The sequence below is a fragment of the Solanum stenotomum genome, unplaced genomic scaffold (genome assembly GCF_019186545.1).
Source record: "Solanum stenotomum isolate F172 unplaced genomic scaffold, ASM1918654v1 scaffold11373, whole genome shotgun sequence".
NCBI classification, from domain to species: domain Eukaryota; kingdom Viridiplantae; phylum Streptophyta; class Magnoliopsida; order Solanales; family Solanaceae; genus Solanum; species Solanum stenotomum.
The window spans coordinates 41289-61791 of NW_026021534.1; the positions used below are offsets into that span (position 1 = coordinate 41289).

The window sequence follows — 20503 nt, forward strand, 5'->3', positions numbered from 1 at the left end:
TTCTATCCAAATTGAATTAAAGTTTTGTGCATATGAATAGATGGAGCTCTATTCCCCTTTCTCCTCTATATATATATTTCCCCACTTCATTTTTTAGTGAAATGTATGAGACAAATGTTCCTTCTTTTAATCTACAATAAAGATTCTAAATTGACTCCAGAATAATTACATTCTTCAAAAGATAAGGCCCTTCTTCATCTTTTTCTCAAAAATTTCGACTCCTATAACTCTTTAGACAAGAAAAATGACATTCCAAAAATAGGCCACTAAAGCCAACATTACCACTGTTCATGTCACTTTCGCTGTCCATCACATTACTCAGGCTTTTCCTTTTTCAAAGCCTCGTGCCTATATTTCCATCATTTTAGATATATAAATTAAATAATATTCGAATAATTTAATTTTAAGTAATTTCTTTCAAAATTTCAAGTCTTTTACTAACATTTAATTCTTCACAATTTCGCCAGGTGAATGGTGGAAGAAGGATGTCAAGGAGGTCTTCCTTGAATATATTAACTGACATAAAATCGGACGCTTTCACTATCAATGGACAACCTGATGACTTCTACCCTTATTCAAACAATGGTATGTATAAGTCCTCCAGTTCAATTTATTTATATCAAACTTAATTAATCTATTAAAAATCAAAATCTTCATATTCGATCTCTTTTGAGCATTTTAAGGGCTAATTAGACTTTTATAATAAAAGAAAGATGTATTAACTGTTACTAGGTTGTAATTGTATTGAAATTTAAAAAAGAAAAATTCTTTTAATTTTTCAACGAATTTCACTTGGATCAGTTGTAGCGTTGTATAATTTGAAAACAAACTCATGTGTTATGTGTTAATTATTCCTCATCGACTAAATGTTAATGGATTTATAAGATAAATTAGTTCTCCTATCTATAAGATTAGTTTTTTAGGTTGGACTCTTCTGTTTGATTTCTAACATTGTTTTTTTTTTCGATTCTGTCCATATGGGCCAACAAGATTTTACTTTTTATTTTCTCGAGTTATTTGTTGAACTCATTTTAATGTTCTTTTATTAATTAAATTGGACAGGAACTTTTAGGATAGTAGTGGATACGGGGAAGAAATATCTTCTCAGAATTGTGAACGATACAATCTGTAAAAAACTTTACTTTGGGATCACAAGGCACAACTTAACTGTAATTGCGATGGATGGAAGTCCTATAACAAAACCATTTACAACAGACTACGTCAAATTGAGTGTAAAACACTCGATTGACTGCATATTCGAGGCAAACCAACATCCAGATTATTATTATTATATGGTTGTTGTAACGAATATTAGCGAGATGTATGACACAAATAAAATTACAACCGCCATTATAGAATACCAAGGGAATTACATACCCTCTTCACCACCTCTTCTTCCCAACTTTTCCTCCAACTACGATAAAAGTTCTAGTAGGAATTATTTATATGTAATAATGACTTTTGTAATTTTGGGTTTATTTTTTTGTACGACATTCGTTGTTTGATATAGGCAGACTAATAGGCCACATAGAAGCGCAATGGTCACTCTCATGTAAATTGTAGTACTTATAATAAAGTTATATATTTATGCTTATATTTGAAATTACAAATTGTACCCCCAACAACATGTCAACATCATCTATATGTATTTTGTATGTTGTGTATATGTAAACTTATGTCCAACGATACATAAGATATGCAATCACATACACTCAATCGACATATACACATTTCTCGTATAGTGAATCGAATTGAGGTTCAGGATACTTGTAACAAACTCAATAATAACCAAGGGAACTTTTGTAGTATTGCAATCACTGACTGGAATTACAAGAAAATAACAACTGGTAAGGAAGAACAATTAAGAAGAAGAAGATAGAGATGAGATACAAAAGAAGATAAAAGATGAGAGTAACAGACAACTTCAATCACAATTTGCATAAGTCCAATTTGCTCTCCCAAGTCGTATTTATCAACCTGAATCCCAAACATAGTCTGGCCCAATTGCTTGTTCTCAGCCCAATAGGTCTTGCCAGCCCAACAACTATTTGTGTGATCTTGGTATTCCTATTGGGTTGGACTTGGTTCATAACAATACTCTTGTCCTCAATAAGAACCTTGTCCTCAAGGTTCGAGTAGAGCCACACGGACAATATAATATTGAATCTTCCAAGACTCAAGTGTGTGTAGTGAGCTGCAATAGTGGTGCGAAGTATAAACCAAACACTGTCAACTTGCAGAATTGAGGAAACAAATTCATTGCCTTCAAAGAATTCCATATTACCAAGAATCATAACAAAGGCCACAACTCTAAACAATTTCATCTGCTCTCTTTTGCCAAGCCAAGCAATTTTCAATACCTCTTTTATATTAACAGAATCATGAGCAGAAGTAATACATGCTATTATTTCATAGCAATAAGATTGTTGGAGATAGGAAAATGATTCAGGATCCCTCAATCTACACTTCTTGTTTACCTCCATAGGTGTTTCACAGAGAANATTCCGCACTATTTTCATTGTTGAATGTAATGAATGACTATGTGGCTTGTATAAGACCCCTTCGGGGTCGGGTACGCCTTGTTACGACTTGGGGGTGCTCCCGGGTCGTGACACAAAGATGAAGGATGCGGTGAAGAGTTGGCCTAGACCTCTATCAGCGACAGATATTAGATGGTTCTTGGGTTTGGCTGGTTATTATAGAAGGTCCGTTGAGAGGTTTTCCTCCATTGTTTCTCCTTTGATGGCTTTGACTCTAAAAAAGGCCAAGTTCCTATGGTCAGAAACTTTTGAGAGAAGTTTCCAAGAGTTGGAAGATAGACTTACTTCCACTCTGGTATTGACTTTACCGGAAGGTATGGATGGCTTCATGGTATATTTTGACACCTCTAAAGTTGTATTGGGATGTGTGTTTATGCCAAATGGTAAGGTGGTTTACTATGCTTCAAGGCAACTAAAGGTTCATGAAAAGAAGTATCCTACCCACAATCTTCAATTAGCGGCGGTGTTATGTGCCTTAAAGATTTTGAGGTATTGTTTGTATGGGGTTCATGTTGATGTGTTCACCGATCACAAAAGTTTGCAATATGTGTTTACACAAAAAGAGCTAAATCTTCCCTAAAGAAAGTGGCTAGAGTTATTGAATGATTATGGTATGAGTTTTCTCTATCACCTCGGTAAAGAAAATGTGGTGGTTGATGCCCTTAGTCGAGTATCCATGGGTAGTGTTGCCCATGTTGATGATGAGAGAAAATAGTTGGTTCAAGATGTTCATAGGTTGTCCCGATTGAGAGTTCAGCTAGTGGATTCCACCAAGGGTGGTATTATGCTCCATAATGGTTCCGAATCATCTTTCATGGCCAATTTTAAAGCAAAACAATATCTTGATCTGACCTTAGTTGAATTGAAAGAGGCAGTACTAAAGAAGTTCGTAGATGCTCTCTCCCAAGAGAGAGATGGTGTCCTAAGGTACCAAGGTCATTTGTGTGTTCAAAATTTTGATTACTTGAGGGAATAGATTCTAGCAGAAGCCCATAGTTCTCGATATTCTATTCACTCGGGAGCCACTAAGATATACTTTGATTTGCGAAAAATCTATTGCTGGAATGGGATGAAGAAGGATATTGCGGGATTTGTGGCTAAGTGTCCTAATTGCCAACAAGTAAAGATTGAGTATCAGAAATCGGGAGGTTTATCCCAAGATATTAGCATTCCTACTTGGAAGTGGGAAGATTTGAATATCGACTTTATAGTGGGATTGCCCCGAACTCGGCACCAATATGATTTGATTTGGGTTATAGTTGACCGAATGTCGAAGTCGGCCCATTTCATTCCCATCAAGGTTTCCTATACATTGTAAGATTATGCTAAGTTGGACTTGAGAGAGATGGTAAGGTTGCATGGAGTGCCCTTGTCCATTATCTCCGATAGAGGTACTCAGTTTACTTCTGAGTTTTGGAAGTCCTTCCAAAAGGGTTTGGGCACTAAAGTTAACCTTAGCACAACCTTTTCCCCCCAACCGATAGGCAAGAGGGAAGAACAATCAAAATATTGGAGGACATGTTGAGGGCTTGCGTGATTGCTTTCAAGGGAAATTGGGATGACCATTTGCCTTTGATAGAATTTGCCTATAATAATGGCTACCATTCCAGTATTTGTATGTCTCTGTTTGAGGCACTTTACGATAGGAGGTGTATATATCCTCTAGGATGGTTTGAGGTTGGTGAGGTTTCTTTGATAGGACCCGAGTTATTTAATGAGGCTATAGAGAAGATTCGACTCATTAGAGAGAGGTTGAGAATGGCACAAAGTCGACAAAAGTCTTATGCCGATGTTAGAAGGAGAGAGACCTTGAATTTGGTGTGCATGATTGGGTTTACTTGAAAATCTCACCCATGAAGGGTGTAATGCGGTTTGGTAACAAAAGGGAAACTTAGTCCCCATTTTGTCGGCCCATATCAAATTTTGAGACATTTTGGTAAGGTTGCATATGAGCTTGATTTCCTAAATGAGTTGGCATTGGTTCATTCAATTTTTCATATCTCTATGTTGAAAGAGTGTGTTGGAGATCCGACATCAATGATTACCCTAGAATGGTTTGAAGTTAAAGAGAACCTTTCTTATGAAGAAGTTTTGGTTGAGATCTTAGACTTGCAAGTTAAGAGATTGAGGAACAAAGAGGTTGCTTCCGTTAAGGTGTTATGGAGAAACAATCTAATTGAGGGTGCTACTAAGGAGCCCGAGGCCGAGGCCGATATGATGTCCCGATATCCTCATCTTTTTCATCCTATTCTAGCTTGAGGTAATGAGTTTCTCTTGGTTTGTTTATATTTGAAGTCATGTGTGTTTTATGTGTTCCCATGATTTCCTTAAATTTGCATGTCCGTGAAAAAAAATAGCTTAAGTTTAGAAAGAAATGGCTTTTATGTAATATTTTCCTCATGTTGTTGAAAGTTGGGTAGGACTTGCTTACTTCATGAGATGAGTTTTAGAATATTCCTTGTCTTGGAATGGAGATCCCCTCCTTGAATTTGTGCTTTTTGAGATTGAATTGCATTTAGGCTCCATGAGATAGTGTTGAGCATTGTTTTGAGTTGGAGATGATAGTTCCTCCTTGAACATGAGAAGTGTTAAGATTTCATTCATATTGGGTTGTTAGAAGCAGTTCCTACTCCCTTATGGTGCATTAAGTATGTTTAGCTTGGAGATGAAGTTCCTCCTTAGTTGCCTGCATTTAGAAGAGTTGTATGCATGATGTGCTGCTAGTCTTGAGTCTTTTTATCTTGAAACATGCTTAGAATCTCATTCGAGGATGAATGATCGCAATTGGGAGATAATGTAACACCCTATATCCTGAAGAGGAAAGTTAGCAATTTTTTAGGATTTCCAGGTGTCACCCACGAGGGCTAACCACGTCTTGTGGTTGGACCCACTCCCCATTGTTGTGCCTCATGGATGGACACCATGTAGACTGCCTGAGGCACTGAACCACAACCAGGACCCAAGCCCCATGGATGGGTCCATAGCTCGTGGTTAGGGGTCTATCAATGGCCCAAAGTCTCTGTTAGGACCACGCCCGATCAGGACGGACTATAGGTCCATCCACGGTTCGTTCGCAAGGTCCCGTTGGTGGGACTGTTGGGACGATTAAGTTGAGGGCTTAAGCTTCTCTTTCGATTTTGGTTAAATTAATGTGGTGTCGTCTTACCTAAACCTAAACCACCTATATAAGGATTCTAGACCAATAGTCATTCACTCAAATCAGAAAAGAGAACCCAAATCCACCCTCAAACATTATGTATCTGAAGGGTAGAAGAAGAAGAAGGAGATTGAAGCTAGGTCAAGATGAAGTATCCTAATCTTCATTCTTTTGTGGGCTTTGTGACTAAGGTATGATGTCTTTTCATCCATGGGATCCTTCCTCCCATGCAGTCCCCTAGAATTCCATAATATGAAGAAGAATTTCCCTAATACTAGTTAGGGTTTCTTCCAATGTTGTGGGTTATAATGAATGTTGATCCAATTGAGTGGATTGTGATTAATTATGATTGAATAGATAGAATTGCATGTATTTAGGATGAAATTACATGTACCCGTTCCTATCCTATGAACCTAGGATAGAATCGATGTGATTTGGGTTGATGCTATGAAGGAAACTTTGTGGGTTAGATATCTTCTTATAGGATTTATGAATTATGATTATTGCTTGAGATTAAAACATATATGACGAATATAATGTTAACTGCTTTGTAGTAAAGCATAGATTTTGATCATGAAATGTAGTGCTTTGAGAGTAAAACCTAGACTAAAACGTCAAGACGTGGGGTGTAATCTCTACGAATCTTAAAAATTATAAACTACAATGTAGTATATTAATATAATAACATAAAATTATAAAAATAGATCAATAGTTTGAGATAATTACAAACATGATTACGGAAACTCATAGAAAATAAAACTTCTAACATGATTATACTAGTATAAATAATCTAGTATCTTAACTTTCTAATAATAAAATAATCATTATTTCAAAAAAATAAATTATTATACTATATAATTTACCCCTAAAAGAAAATAATCAATAAAACTTAACACTATTATAATAAAAACATCACTCTATCATGAATAAAAATAAAATTACTTTCAAATAGATAATAAAATATGATAATTTTGAGAGATATTACAAAACCATGAAGACTAATGATAAGTGAAAGAGTAAAAAATTTCTATGTATTTTTAAAAGAAATGTTACGTATTAAATAATTACCTTCACAATGTTGCCAAATAGTAAAGGTTCTATACTACAACTTGTTGCTTGAGTTACTCTCAATCTTCATATCTCTATAGATTAAAAAAATATTAAGTATGATTCATTTATTAAAGAATTACGAGGATAAACAATGTTAACTAAAGATTTTAACACATAATTTGTGTAAGATCTATTAGGCGAGCCCCGAGCATTGGGTGTTGGGTGTGATTAGAGCGTACAGTCGGGCACTTAGGGCGTAAGTCTTACAGAACTAAGTCCCACAATTGAGTCTCGAGGCGTTTTATTAGAGCCCCACCCCAGGGCGATCCCTGAGGCGAGTCCCAACAGAGTTTTTTAAAACACTGCCATCAGTTAAAGATTAGGTCTTAAGATGTACCCAAAATGACATTTAGGACCCGTTATGGACACTATGAGTTCTTAGTGATGTCGTTGGGTTGAACAATGCCCTTGCACACTTAATGTATTTGATGAAGGTGTGTTCAAACCGTTCCCGGATTATTTTGTTATCATCTTTATTGATGACATCTTGGTTTAATCGAAGAGTAAGGAAGAGCATGCCAACCATCTTCGTATTGTTTTGGGTGTCCTTGGAAAACAAATGTTGTAAGCAAAATTTACCAAGTGTGAGTTTTGGTTGACTTCAGTTACCTTTTTTGGGATGTGGTTTTTAATGAAGGGTTAATGATAGATCCCCAAAAGATTGAAGCAGTCAAGAACTTGGTTCGGCCTAGCTCTATGATAGCAGTTTGGAGTTTTGTGGGGCTCGCTATTTACTATCATCGGTTTGTGAAAAAATATGCTTTTGTCACCACACATTTGACAAGGCTGACTAAAAAGGAGGTGCCTTTCAAATGGACTGACAAATGTGAAGAGAGCTTTCAGAAACTCAAGACTCTTTTGACCACAACACCTATTTTGACACTACCGGTGGAAGGTAATGATTTCATTGTTTATTGTGATGCTTCACATTCGGGCTTCAGTGTTTTGTTGATGTAGGAAAGAAATGTCATATCTTATGCATCGTGATAGCTGAAGGTGCATGAGAGAAACTACCCGACACATGACTTGGAGTTGGTAGCAGTAGTGTTTGCTCTCAAGATTTAGCGGCATTACCTTTATGGTGTCAAGTGTTAGGTGTTTACTGATCATCGTAGTCTACAACATGTATTCACTATAAAAGACCTAAATTTGAGAGAGCGAAGGTGAATGGAGTTACTCAAGGATTATGATGTTACCATCCAATATCATTCGGGTAAGGCTAATGTGGTGCCAAATGCATTAAGCCGGAAGACGGTGAGTATGGGTAGTCTATATTTCTTGGGTGTGTCCAAACGACCTTTGGCTAATGAGATTCAGACCTTGGAGTCTAAGTTCATACAGTTGGGTATCTCAGAGAAAGGTGGGGTGTTATCCATCATTAAAGTTAGGTCCACATTCCATTAGGAGATCAAGGCCAAGAAGTTTGAGGGTGAGAGTCTGAATGAGCTCAGAAAGAAGACAGAATCTAGTAAGGCAGAAGATGTGGCTCTTGATGCGGGTGGTGTAATCAAATTTAAGGGAAGAATTTTGGTTCCCCGAGGGGATGGCTGGATTTAGAAGATGTTGAAAGAGTCTCATGGTTCGCGGTATTCCATTCACCCGGGTGTGACCAAGATGTATCGAGATTTTGAACGACTTTATTGGTGGCTTGGCATAAAGTATGAGCACCAATGGCCTGCTGGTTTGCTTCAGTGAACGCCAATTCCTGAATGGAAGTGGGAAAGGATAGCCATGGATTTCGTGGTTAGTCTCCCCAAGACCTTGGGGAAGTTTGACTCAATTTGGGTAATGGTTGACTGACTCACTAAGTTAACCCACTTCATTCCGATCAGAGTAAATTATAATGCTCGGCAATTGGCTAAGGTTTATGTGAAAGAGAAAGTGAGGCAGCATGGGGTACCCCTTTCTATCATCTCAGACCATGGTACATAGTTCACATCTATGTTTTGAGGAAAATTTCATGAGGAGTTGGGCACTCAACTCACTTTTAGCACAACTTTCCATCCACAGAAGGATGGGCAGTCAGAGAGAACTACTTATGTTTTAGAGGACATGTTGAGGGCATGTGTGATTGACTTTGGAGGGCATTGGGATAAGTTCCTACCTTTGTGTGAGTTCTCCTGTAATAACATTTACCACTCCAGCATCGAGATGGCACCGTTCGAGGCACTTTATGGGAGGGAATGTAGATCACTCATAGGGTGGTTTGAGGCTGGAGATGTGAAACCTTTGTGGGTTGATTTGGTGAAAGATGCTCAGGATAAGGTGAGAAGTACCCAATCTAAGCTTCTAGTGGCCTAGAGTCGACATAAAAAGTATGTGGACCGTAAGGTAAGGGACATGACATTTCAGGCTAGTGAGCAAGTTCTTCTAAAAGCACTACAAGAAATCTGCCTTATTGTGGCGGTAGAAGTCGCCACAAAAATTCCAAATGTTGCCACTAAAAGTTTATTGTGGCGACTTACTCTCCACTAGTAGTAATTCCATAACTAAAAGTTATTTGGGGCGACAAAAGGATGTCGCCACAAAAAACACTCATCTGTGGCGACATAATCCGTCACAATTTGTTAACAAATATGCCACAAAAATAAAATAGCAACACAACTATTTGTCAAGTCGCCACTAAAAACAAGCCCTTTAGTGGCGAGATTGTTGCCAATAAAACAGATAAACTTTCTGTGGCAACCTTTGTCGCTACTAAACATTAATATCAGTAGCGACTCCTACTGTTGCAAAAAATGATTAACTGTTAGTATCACCTTTCATCTCGCTGCTACACACTATTAATTAGCAACGACTTTTTCCGCCAAAAAATAAACTAATTATCAGTGGCAACATTTATGTCATTGCAAAAAGTGATTTTTAGTAGTATCTAAAAATCACCACTAAAATTACTATAGCAGTTGTGGCAACATTCATCTCATCACTGAAGAACAATATTTAATGTTTTGAATTAAATTCTCTAAAATCAATACATATATATAGCTATTAAAAACATCTATTTGTATTTCACAAAATTAATACAAAAGGCATTTTCGAGTTAAATATTACAAATACTCCCAGTACTAGAAATTCAACTATACATTATAATATATATTTATATATATATATATATATAATAACACACTAGTAGTTCGGTTATCGTTGTATCCATATACATATGGCCAAAAAGCAAAAACTTTCATTGCACGCCTTAAAACTACTTCTTGATCGTGCCCCATTGTTTAAGAACCTTGTCCCTGAAATTGGAAAAACACACAATCACATTCTAATTCCCACAATCAAATGCTAATAATAACAAGAGTAACATAAGACTTTAAAATCAACACCATCATAATTTCAATACTTTATTTTTTTGTGTATGAAAATATATAATAAGATACTGGCAATTGTTGTCATTTGAAAACCCACCCCAAAAATTTTAATTGCAACACAACAAGCAAATCCTCTATTTAAATCAACAATCAGAACTATACATAATATGGACATTAAAATATCTAACATAGTAAAAGAATCTCATTTGTTCTCTTAAGTGCTACATCCATCACAAATTAAATTTCTAACTCTAGTGATGACTTAGAGATCCAGTAATAATAGTGTTATATTATAATAGTGACAGAAATCCAATTACATTAGTTCACATTGTGTTAAAAAAGAGTAAACACATAGAAGGAAACAAGAATATGTCAAGAGGCTAAATTGATTCCAAGTTAGTCACTTAAGTAACAAGACACAATCTTTTCTAATATTAATAGCAGAGGCAGAACAAGAAACATTTACTCAAATTACAAGCCAACTTATGAAAAGCTTCATAATACTTTTTTATGCATACACGATAGAGACTAGAAGACATAATACTTTTTCACAATTAAACAAATATTTATCTCAGACTTTTAAAAAGAAAAACCAATCCACCCACAACTAAAACCCTTGATAACTGAGGCATTTCACACTAAAAACAATGAACCTACATATAAGGGAAGTCAATAAACAGAGCTAACAACTTCCTAATATCAAAATCTTGAAAAAACAAACAAATGCCACATACTCTTTCTTGATATGTGGTAGAAAATGTTTTCACTGAGAGGCAAATAAGATCTTTAAATAACATTTGAGATTTTACGGCAAGAAGAACAGACAATGAAAGGAGAAGAATTGTTCAGGAGCAAGAGAAAGTACCTGCTGCATTCTAGTCATGATAGCGGCCATTTGTTCTTGAAACATCTTGTCCACTTCGCCTTTCATGTGTTCACGCTCCTCTTCCAATTTTTTTTGCAAATCTTTCTTCCATATTTCATTTTAAATCAGCAGTCATTTGCTCTCGTTCTTCTTGTAACTTTCGGTCCATATCAGCTTGCATCTCTTGACGCATACTTTCCATAGCTGAAGACACACTAGCCTCTATGTCTGCCTGCTGTATTTGAGTCTTTTTAGGAGGTTTCTTTCCATATCCTTTTCCCCAAACATAGCCTGATCTCTCACCAAGAACTAAAGATAAGATATCATCCCTAGTCATGCGATGCTCGATCTCTTCAGATTATTGTTCAACAACAAGTTGTTAGAGCTGACCCTATAATAATACACAACCATTTACCCAAAAACATAACTTACATATTGGAAGTAACTTGTAGTAGGTCAAAAAGATAACAAGGCAATTATTTTAGGGAATTACATGAATCTGTTGTGATTGTGGATCCAACCATTCACGTTCTCCATTAGTCTTTTTACGTGTGTGTTGAATCTCCTAAACTTTATCTGGTGTGTCTTTTTCTCCCTATTCAGGATTTCTCTATAATATAGTTCAATAAGAAAAAATATATATGAGCAGATGTATATAGGTAGCAAAGAAGTATATGAAATAATTGAGGAACAAATATATTTTCACCGTAGATTTCTCTACTTCTGCAAATGATCTTGTACCACAAGAATGCTTAGTTATTTGTTTTTCTCTATTTTTTCTGTTTCTCTCACTGACAACCTGCACCAAGTCAGGAGATCAGAAAATATTTATCCTAATGTGCTACTAAAAGAGTATAGTATGTTCATGTAAGCATAAGTAAGTTACCTTGAATTTTTCACTACCAAAATACTTAATTAGGTATTTCCAATCCTCCAACTCAACATCCTCAGGACGATGCGATAATCTGTCTTCACCGGTACTATAGGCAGAGTAACAATAATGCAATCGAGCTTTCCAAGCTCTAAACAGTCTTTGCATAGTGCTTATCACAAAGCCTTGTAACTTATGCTCTCTCAGTCCATCGCAAACTTCAATTTTTTCCTAAACACATTGTAATAATAAGTTTGATAAATCAGGTAATCTAAAGGCAATACAAAATTAAAAGTGATTTATTACCTTGACCTTATACCACATTGCTTCTCCATGTTTTAAAATAATCTTTTGCCAATTTCCATCTCGGAACGAGATACTGCTCCTCATGATCAAGCCTGAGTAATTAACAATATCTCTAGCCCCAGAACCCACAGCTCTATCAATGTCATTTGGAATAATTACTTTGATTTTTCCTCCATACTTGGTTTTAATATCAACAGTTTTAGATTTATATTTTCCTCTTCCTCTCTTTCTATTGACGCGAGAAACTGCAAAGCAAATAAAAGCTCAAAGAACATAATATCAAATAGTTCTTGTATAATACTATTAATGCAAAACCAAAATATACTAGTATTCTGCCACTTAACCAACATACTTTCTTGTATAAAAAAATAATAGTTGAACAACAACAAACTAAAACTCCAACAGGTATCCTCTAACAACAATCGGGTAGAACACTAGTCAGTCATTTCCTACTAAGAATGGAGGTGAACTAACCTGTTCCAGTTTCAACCTCTGGAGAGGGGAGTGTGCTTTCTTCAAGATTTCTGGATGATTGTGTCTCTAGAGATGTTCTTGGGAGAGGGTGACTTGATATTTGGCCTATCTGTAGAGATCCTTGATTTGGGTTAGATGATTGTTCTGCTTCGAATGATATTTCGGTATCTCTTATTGGTTGTACTTGTGGCTGAGACGTAGTTCCAAAACTTTCACGTCCTCGAGAATTGCCACGTCCACTTTTTACACCGCCTCTTCCAATTTTACCTCGTCCAGTTCCTTTCATTTCCTGCAACATAAAATAAAAATCACAAGTATCAAAATAAGAAATTAAAGATGATTATGAATATGTCTACAAGCCAAATAAAATATCAATTCGTAAAATAAAGTAATTCACTGACAGCCAAATAAAATATCAATCCATAAATTTAAGAAATGTGGGACATTTTGCTGACAACTGTTGCTTAATTGGTGAAAATGTAACTCACTGATTCTACTAAAAACAAAGATCTATTTATAAAGCTAAAGCCACAAGCGTTATGAATTAATTTCATCTTAGTCTCAAAAGAACAAAATACAAAGAACTTCCAAAAAACATGTAGACATCTATATGAACCGTCTTTGTTTCTCAATCTTCAGAAGGATGTATCACTGTCCTCTCCATCATTATCAGCAAGTGACTCTTCTTCACTTTCTTCATCCTCGGATACATCTGTATGATAGTCATTAATAAAATCATCTTCCTCATTTTCTTGATCATTAGTACGCAAAACAGTTTCTGGTTCAATATCATCTCTATGTAAAGACACCTCAATATTAGTTTCATGATCATTGGTATTCAAAATATTACATTTGACTTCCTCTTGTTGATAAACTTCGTCATTTATTAATTCTTCTTCTTCAACATCAGGCATATTAAAAAGGTCCCGAGGATTTGTCTTTACAACAACAAGCCAATCTTTATCGATCATGTCATTCAAGTAGAAGACTTGTTCAGACTGAGATGCCAACACAAATGGCTCATTTGTATTCAAAGCACAATGAGTATTTACACTTGTAAAACCATATTGGTCAATCTTATATCCTCTTCCTATGCGTGCCACATCCCACCAATGACACTTGAATAGATAAACTTTTCGATTTCCCACATAATACAACTCATAAATGTCCTCCAATACACCATAATACTCCTTATTAGAGTCTGCATCATCTCCTCTCACAAGAACTCCATTGTTCTGCTTTTTTCTCACAAGCTCTTTTGTTTGAAACCTAAATACATTCACCATATATACCGAATATCGATGCACCAATGGTTCAGGACCGACAACTAAGCTTATGAGCTCATCAGTTGCACGTCCTTGTGCAACTAGTACAAATATCTACAAAAATCAGTAAGACTTGTTTATAATGAAATGTCAACACTAATAGTAAAGCGTTGTTGAAGTAAACACTTACACGTGCACAAAACCACTCAATAAATTTGTTATTATGTATCCCTTGAGGTCTCGTTGCACCTTGTATTTCCATTTCTCTCATGTATTCTCTACGTTTTGTGTTAGTAAAGATTAATTAAACTATCTCAATATGAAATTATATTTGAATTAAAAAAAGACTTACTCCATGAATGGTGAAACCTCTTCACAATTTTGAAGAACATACATACATGCTTGGTTGAACTCATCATGAGATAGTCTAATTCCATCTGAAGCCCTTTTTGTTTGCCCATATTTTTTAAAGATAGACATATCACCATTTGATTCAGATCCATCATCAGTTCTTGTTGGTTTATTGAACTTGGTTGAGATATTTTTTAAATATATTGCGCCAAACGTAAGGTTTTCCCTTGCCATATGACCTTGAACAATTGAGCCTTCTGGACAACGTGGGTTGCGAACATCTGACTTAAGTATTCGCAAATACCTATATATAGATTTCTTATTAATATAATTATAGAATATTACATTTTAAATACATTGGAATTCAAATTATAAATTATATGTTACCTCTCAATAGGGTACATATCCCGATATTGAACTGGTCCACCAAGTTTTGCCTCACTTGCCAGGTGTATTGGCAAATGAATCATGACATCAAAAAATGCCGGGGGAAAAACCATTTGAAGTTTGCATAATATGATAGGAATTTCAGCCTCTAAGATATCAAGATCTTCAATGGTCAGACACTTAGAGTATAAATTCTTGAAAAATTTGCCTAAGGCTATAATTGGTTCACACACTTCCTTAGGCAACAAACCACGTATAGCTATTGGTAAAATGTCTTGCAATAATACATGATGATCATGACACTTCAATCCATGTATCTTTTTCTCAAGTACGTTCACACACCTTGAAATATTTGACGAAAAGGCATCTGGAACCTTTAAATTAGCCAAGAATTCACATAACTTAAACTTCTCTTGAGAAGACAACGCATAGCAAGCAGCCGACAATAAAATAGTATCCCCATCCTCAATTGGATGCAATCCTTGCCTAATTCCAAGGTCCACCAAATCATATCGACTTTTCAATGTGTCCTTTGTCTTTCCAACTATACTCATCACGGTAGATAAAATATTGTCGGAGACATTTCTTTCTATGTGCATCACATCAAGGTTATGTCTTAACTTAAGACTCTTCCAATAAGGCAATTGAAAAAAGATACTTTTCTTCCTCCAATTATAAGCATTGTTAGAAACATTACGCTTTTGCTTTTTCCCTTTACCAAAACTCACATTTCCTAACTCTTGTATCTGCATAAGTGCTTCATCACCTGTTAAAGGGCTAGGTGCAACCCCCATTTCAACTTTCCCATCAAATAACACCCTATTTTTACGCCATGGATGGTTCATAGGAAGGAAGCGACGATGACCCATATAGCACAACTTATTGCACAAGGAAATCGATTGTGTGTCTTTATGGCAACAAGGGCATGCAAGCTTGCCTTTGGTTGACTATCTTGAAAGGTTTCCATACGCGGGAAAGTCATTAATCGTCCACATGAGAGCCACACACATAAGAAAATTAGATTTTGTATGTGCATCATAAGTCTCCACCCCATCCCATAATTCTTTCAACTCTTCAATCATGGGTTGTAAATATACATCAATATCATTGCCTGGAGATTTAGGACCTGGAATAAGAAGTGGCATCATGAAATATGAATCTTTCATGCAATCCCATGGTGGCAAATTATATGTAACTAGAACGACAGGCCAAATACTATGATCTGAACTCATATTTCCAAAAGATAGGAACCCATCACTTGCTAAACCTAAACGAGCATTTCTTAACTCAGATGAAAAAGAAGGATAACGCTCATCAAATGATTTCCATTCTATTTAGTCAGATGGATGACGCAAGACACCGTCATCAATATTTTCCTCCTTATGCCACCTCATCTTCTTTGATGTCTCTTTTGCCATGTATAATCTTTGAAGCCTTGGTTTGATTGGAAAATAGCGCAATACTTTATGAGCTACTTTCTTGCCTTTGTTTTCTAGTGATTTCCATCTAGACATTCCACACTTTGGACATGATTGGGCATTGACGTAATCACGCCAANGTTGACCATCCTGAAAGGTTTCCATACGCAGGAAAGTCATTAATCGTCCACATGAGAGCCACACGCATAAGAAAATTAGATTTTGTGTGTGCATCATAAGTCTCCACCCCATCCCATAATTCTTTCAACTCTTCAATCATGGGTTGTAAGTATACATCAATATCATTGCCTAGAGATTTAGGACCTGGAATAAGAAGTGGCATCATGAAATATGAATCTTTCATGCAATCCCATGGTGGCAAATTATATGTAACTAGAACAACAGGCCAAATACTATGATTTGAACTCATATTTCCAAAAGGTTGGAACCCATCACTTGCTAAACCTAATCGAACATTTCTTAACTCAGATGAAAAAGAAGGATAATGCTCATCAAATGATTTCCATTCTATTGAGTCAGATGGATGACGCAAGACACCGTCATCAATATTTTCCTCCTTATGCCACCTCATCTTCTTTGATGTCTCTTTTGCCATGTATAATCTTTGAAGCCTTGGTTTGATTGGAAAATAGCGCAATACTTTATGAGCTACTTTCTTGCCTTTGTTTTCTAGTGATTTCCATCTAGACATTCCACACTTTGGACATGATTGGGCATTGACGTAATCACGCCAATATAAAATACAATCATTCTGACATGCATCTATTTTTGTATACCCCAAGCCTAGGTCACGAAGAATTTTTTTAGCTTCATAAAAAGAACTAGGTAATAATGACCCCTCGGGAAGAACTTCTTTAAAGAAGCTTAATAACTCATCCATCGATTTGTTGCTCCAATGGTTGAGGCACTTCAAGTGAAGTAATTTAATAACAAAAGATAACTTTGAGACTTTTGTGCAACCAGGATAAAGTTCTATCCGAGCTTCTTCCAACAATTTGTAGAACTTTGCTGCATGCATATTTGGTTCTTCATTTTCCTCAGACGAATTAATATTATTCCCCATATATCCACAAGCGTCATGAATCATTTCAATAATGTCATCCTCTTCAATGTCATCAGCTTCTACTTCAGCACTACATGCGGCATTAGAGTTTTCAACTCTAACTAATACTTCTCCATGCAAGTCCCATACTTTATAAGAATCCCAAAAGCCCTTTTTCAATAAGTCACCTCTTACATCAATTCTTAGCTTGAACACGGTGTTCATACATCCTCTACAAGGACAACGAATCATTGTATTTACTCCAGATTGACTGAATGCCCAATTAAGAAAACCTTCAACTCCATCTCTATATCTTTGGTCAACTCTATTCCTAATATTTAACCAACTTTTATCCATTCCTATTCTCAACAGAAAACAATTCATTAATTTAATTTTTTTACAATGATAAGCAATGGACAGAGAAGCCCAGATAAATAGAATTAAACAAAGAGAAGTGAGGATCAGCTAACTAGAAAGAAACACACAAAGTGTAGTAAATAAATCACTGTATAAAAAAAATGTAAGTACTCCATTCTCCAACAAAGGTGTCAATTCTTTAACAAGTCAAACAAACGATTTTTGTATAATTAGAGTAAGTATTTTGCGGTAGATTAAAAGAAAATGTAACATTTATTTTACAGATTTTACATTATAGATTTGGACTATCAATAATCTACTTCTATCATATAATTTCAATCCATTCTAGGAGCAGATTTTAGGCCAACAAACTTTTTTTTTGGTAAAAGGAAATGGTTTTTTATATATATATATATATATATATATATATATAATGAATCAATACAATCAGGTGGCTACAGATCTACTAATACTAGGATTAATAGTACTAGTACTAGATATAATGTTGCCAGAAGCTTTAATGTTACAGGGGTTCTTAGCACTATTAGCAAAACTACTAATTCACTTGTCCAACAAACTACCAAATGGTCACCACACCATAATTGTTAGAATCTCCAAGCTCAATGGAACTATAACAGAAAATACATACATAAATCACCAATCGAAATGAGATATTTACATGTACACAAATCGCAGCTAAATGAGACACTACTTTTACTTTGAATCATGTTCATACTATTTAAAACATAATTCACAATTCATAGCAAATAGAATCTGAAATCAAGTTTAGAAGATTCATTAAACATCGTGTAACGAATCAGAGTACATACAAAGAAATAGGTTTCAAAATGTCTCAAGTAAAATGAGTTGTTTCCCAGATGACAACTACTATTAAATCACTAACAGATTCATTTTTTCTTCATAAAAATGGAGTGTAAGAAAGTGTGTAATTTAGAAACCAATTATGGTAAATAACATTAACTTTAAGCAGCTTCTTTAGAAGATTATTTGACATTACAAAATGAAAGAATTCCAATGAAGTTCTTGGAATAATAGCTTTCTTGGAAGTCAACAAATTAAAAGGCAAAATGGAAAAGGAATTTCTTGTTCTCTAACTTCACATGTTATCCCCTCAATGTTTTACATCACACTTTTCAAGCATTAACCGCAATTATATTTTCTATCATAAATGGCCACAACCATACACAACAGTAGCAGTCACATTAGCATTACATGTTCGTTCTTTTGAAAGTCTGTTTCCATAAACCTGCCTTTTGAGAGGCATTTACCTTCTTACCGTACCTATATAGGAAGAAAGGCTTTTACCATCTCAAAGTTTGACTGTACCATGTTTTAAATTTCCAACAAACACACAAGACTTTATGCTTTCAGTGACTATGGTTGATTTGGATAGAAGAAATTTACTTAACTTTCACAGTAGAAACCCAATAGAATACTGAAACTGAATCATTAAATCACTTATTTAAACCTGAGGTAATTTTAACTGAAAAGAAACTCTTTGCCCTGTATAAACCATTGAACTTAAGGTATCCAATCTATTTTAAACAGACAATCACAATAACAATATCAAAAATAAACTTCCAGCTTACCCAAAGAAAGAGATTACTCAGACATGACTTTCAAGATCGAGAAAACAAAATAAAAAATATTAAAATATGGATAGACATGAATCGTACCTTCAAAACTTCAAACAAAGAACAAGTTCAATTGAACGAGGCACTCTCACACTGATTTTCAAATTAGGAACTTTTTCCCTTCCTCCTTCGACTTTAGAGAACCCTATTCCTACATAATTTCAACTGGGTTAAAGAAATTATATGTGAAATCGAAAATACAAATACCAAGAACGGGATTTGAGCACATACCTGATGTAATATATACTTTAGAGAACCCTATTAGTGAAAAATTGAAGAATATTCAGCAAAAAAACCCTATTCCAATAGATTTGAGGAAATATTAAACCAACAGATACTACTTCTTCCTCCATTTTCACAGATTTGAGCAAAGAGGAAAGATCTTTTTCTTCCTCCTTTTCCCAGATTTGAGCAAAGAGGAACGAGTTCTTCTTCCTTCCTTTTCCAAGATTTGAGCAGAGATACGTTTTTCTTCTTCCTTTTTGCTATAGAAAACCCATTTGAGCTAAGAGGAACATTTGCTTATTTTAGCTTGAGCAAAGAGGAACAAATGACCCTTTAGTTTTATTTTAATTAGAACCTTCATTTTATTTTATTTATTTTTTCTTTTAAATTAATATTAGAGGCGACCTGATCGCTACAAAATTATATTTAGAGGCGACGTTTAATAAGATGCTACTAAATATTTGGAGCGAAAATTTTCATTTCAGCAGGAGTATAATTTTAGATTTAGTGACAATTATTAGTGGCGACACAAAATAACTCGCCTCTAAAGATAAATGTTCAGGAGCGACAACAATTGTTGCCACTGAATATGTAGCTTCTGTAGCAAAAAACAGAGTCGCCACTAAATATCGTCACAATAAGTGTTGTTTCTTGTAGTGACGACAACTTCCATTAGAGTACGTCGATGAAAGCACCAATGTAACAAACTCAAAAATAACCAAGAACCAAGGGAACTTTTGTAGTATTGCAATCACTGACTGGAATTACAAGAAAATAACAATTGGTAAGGAAGAACAATTAAGAAGAAGAAGATAGAGATGAGATACAAAAGAAGATAAAAGATGAGAGTAACAGACAACTTCAATCACAATTTGCATAAGTCCAATTTGCTCTCCCAAGTCGTATTTATCAACCCGAATCCCAAACATAGTCTGGCCCAATTGCTTGTTCTCAGCCCAATAGGTCTTGCCAGCCCAACAACTATTTGTGTGATCTTGGTATTCCTATTGGGTTGGACTTGGTTCATAACAATACTAAATGAATGGTAATTGTTGAGTTTAAATGAGGATTAATTCCATGAAAAGAAAAAAAGTTCAGTTTGCTGGACAATTTTTAAATACTTCCATAGTAACTGGGATAGATAT

General features: G+C 35.3%; 1 protein-coding gene and 1 pseudogene across 1 annotated transcript; both read right to left on the reverse strand.

The window, feature by feature from the left end:
- Positions 1-10810: 10810 nt before the first annotated feature.
- LOC125849912 (uncharacterized) lies at positions 10811-19599 on the reverse strand (annotated as a pseudogene).
- Positions 16189-17478, reverse strand: LOC125849897 (uncharacterized). Its single transcript, XM_049529849.1, has one exon. The coding sequence runs from the start codon at positions 17476-17478 to the stop codon at positions 16189-16191; it is 1290 nt and encodes a 429-aa protein (XP_049385806.1).
- Positions 19600-20503: the final 904 nt, after the last annotated feature.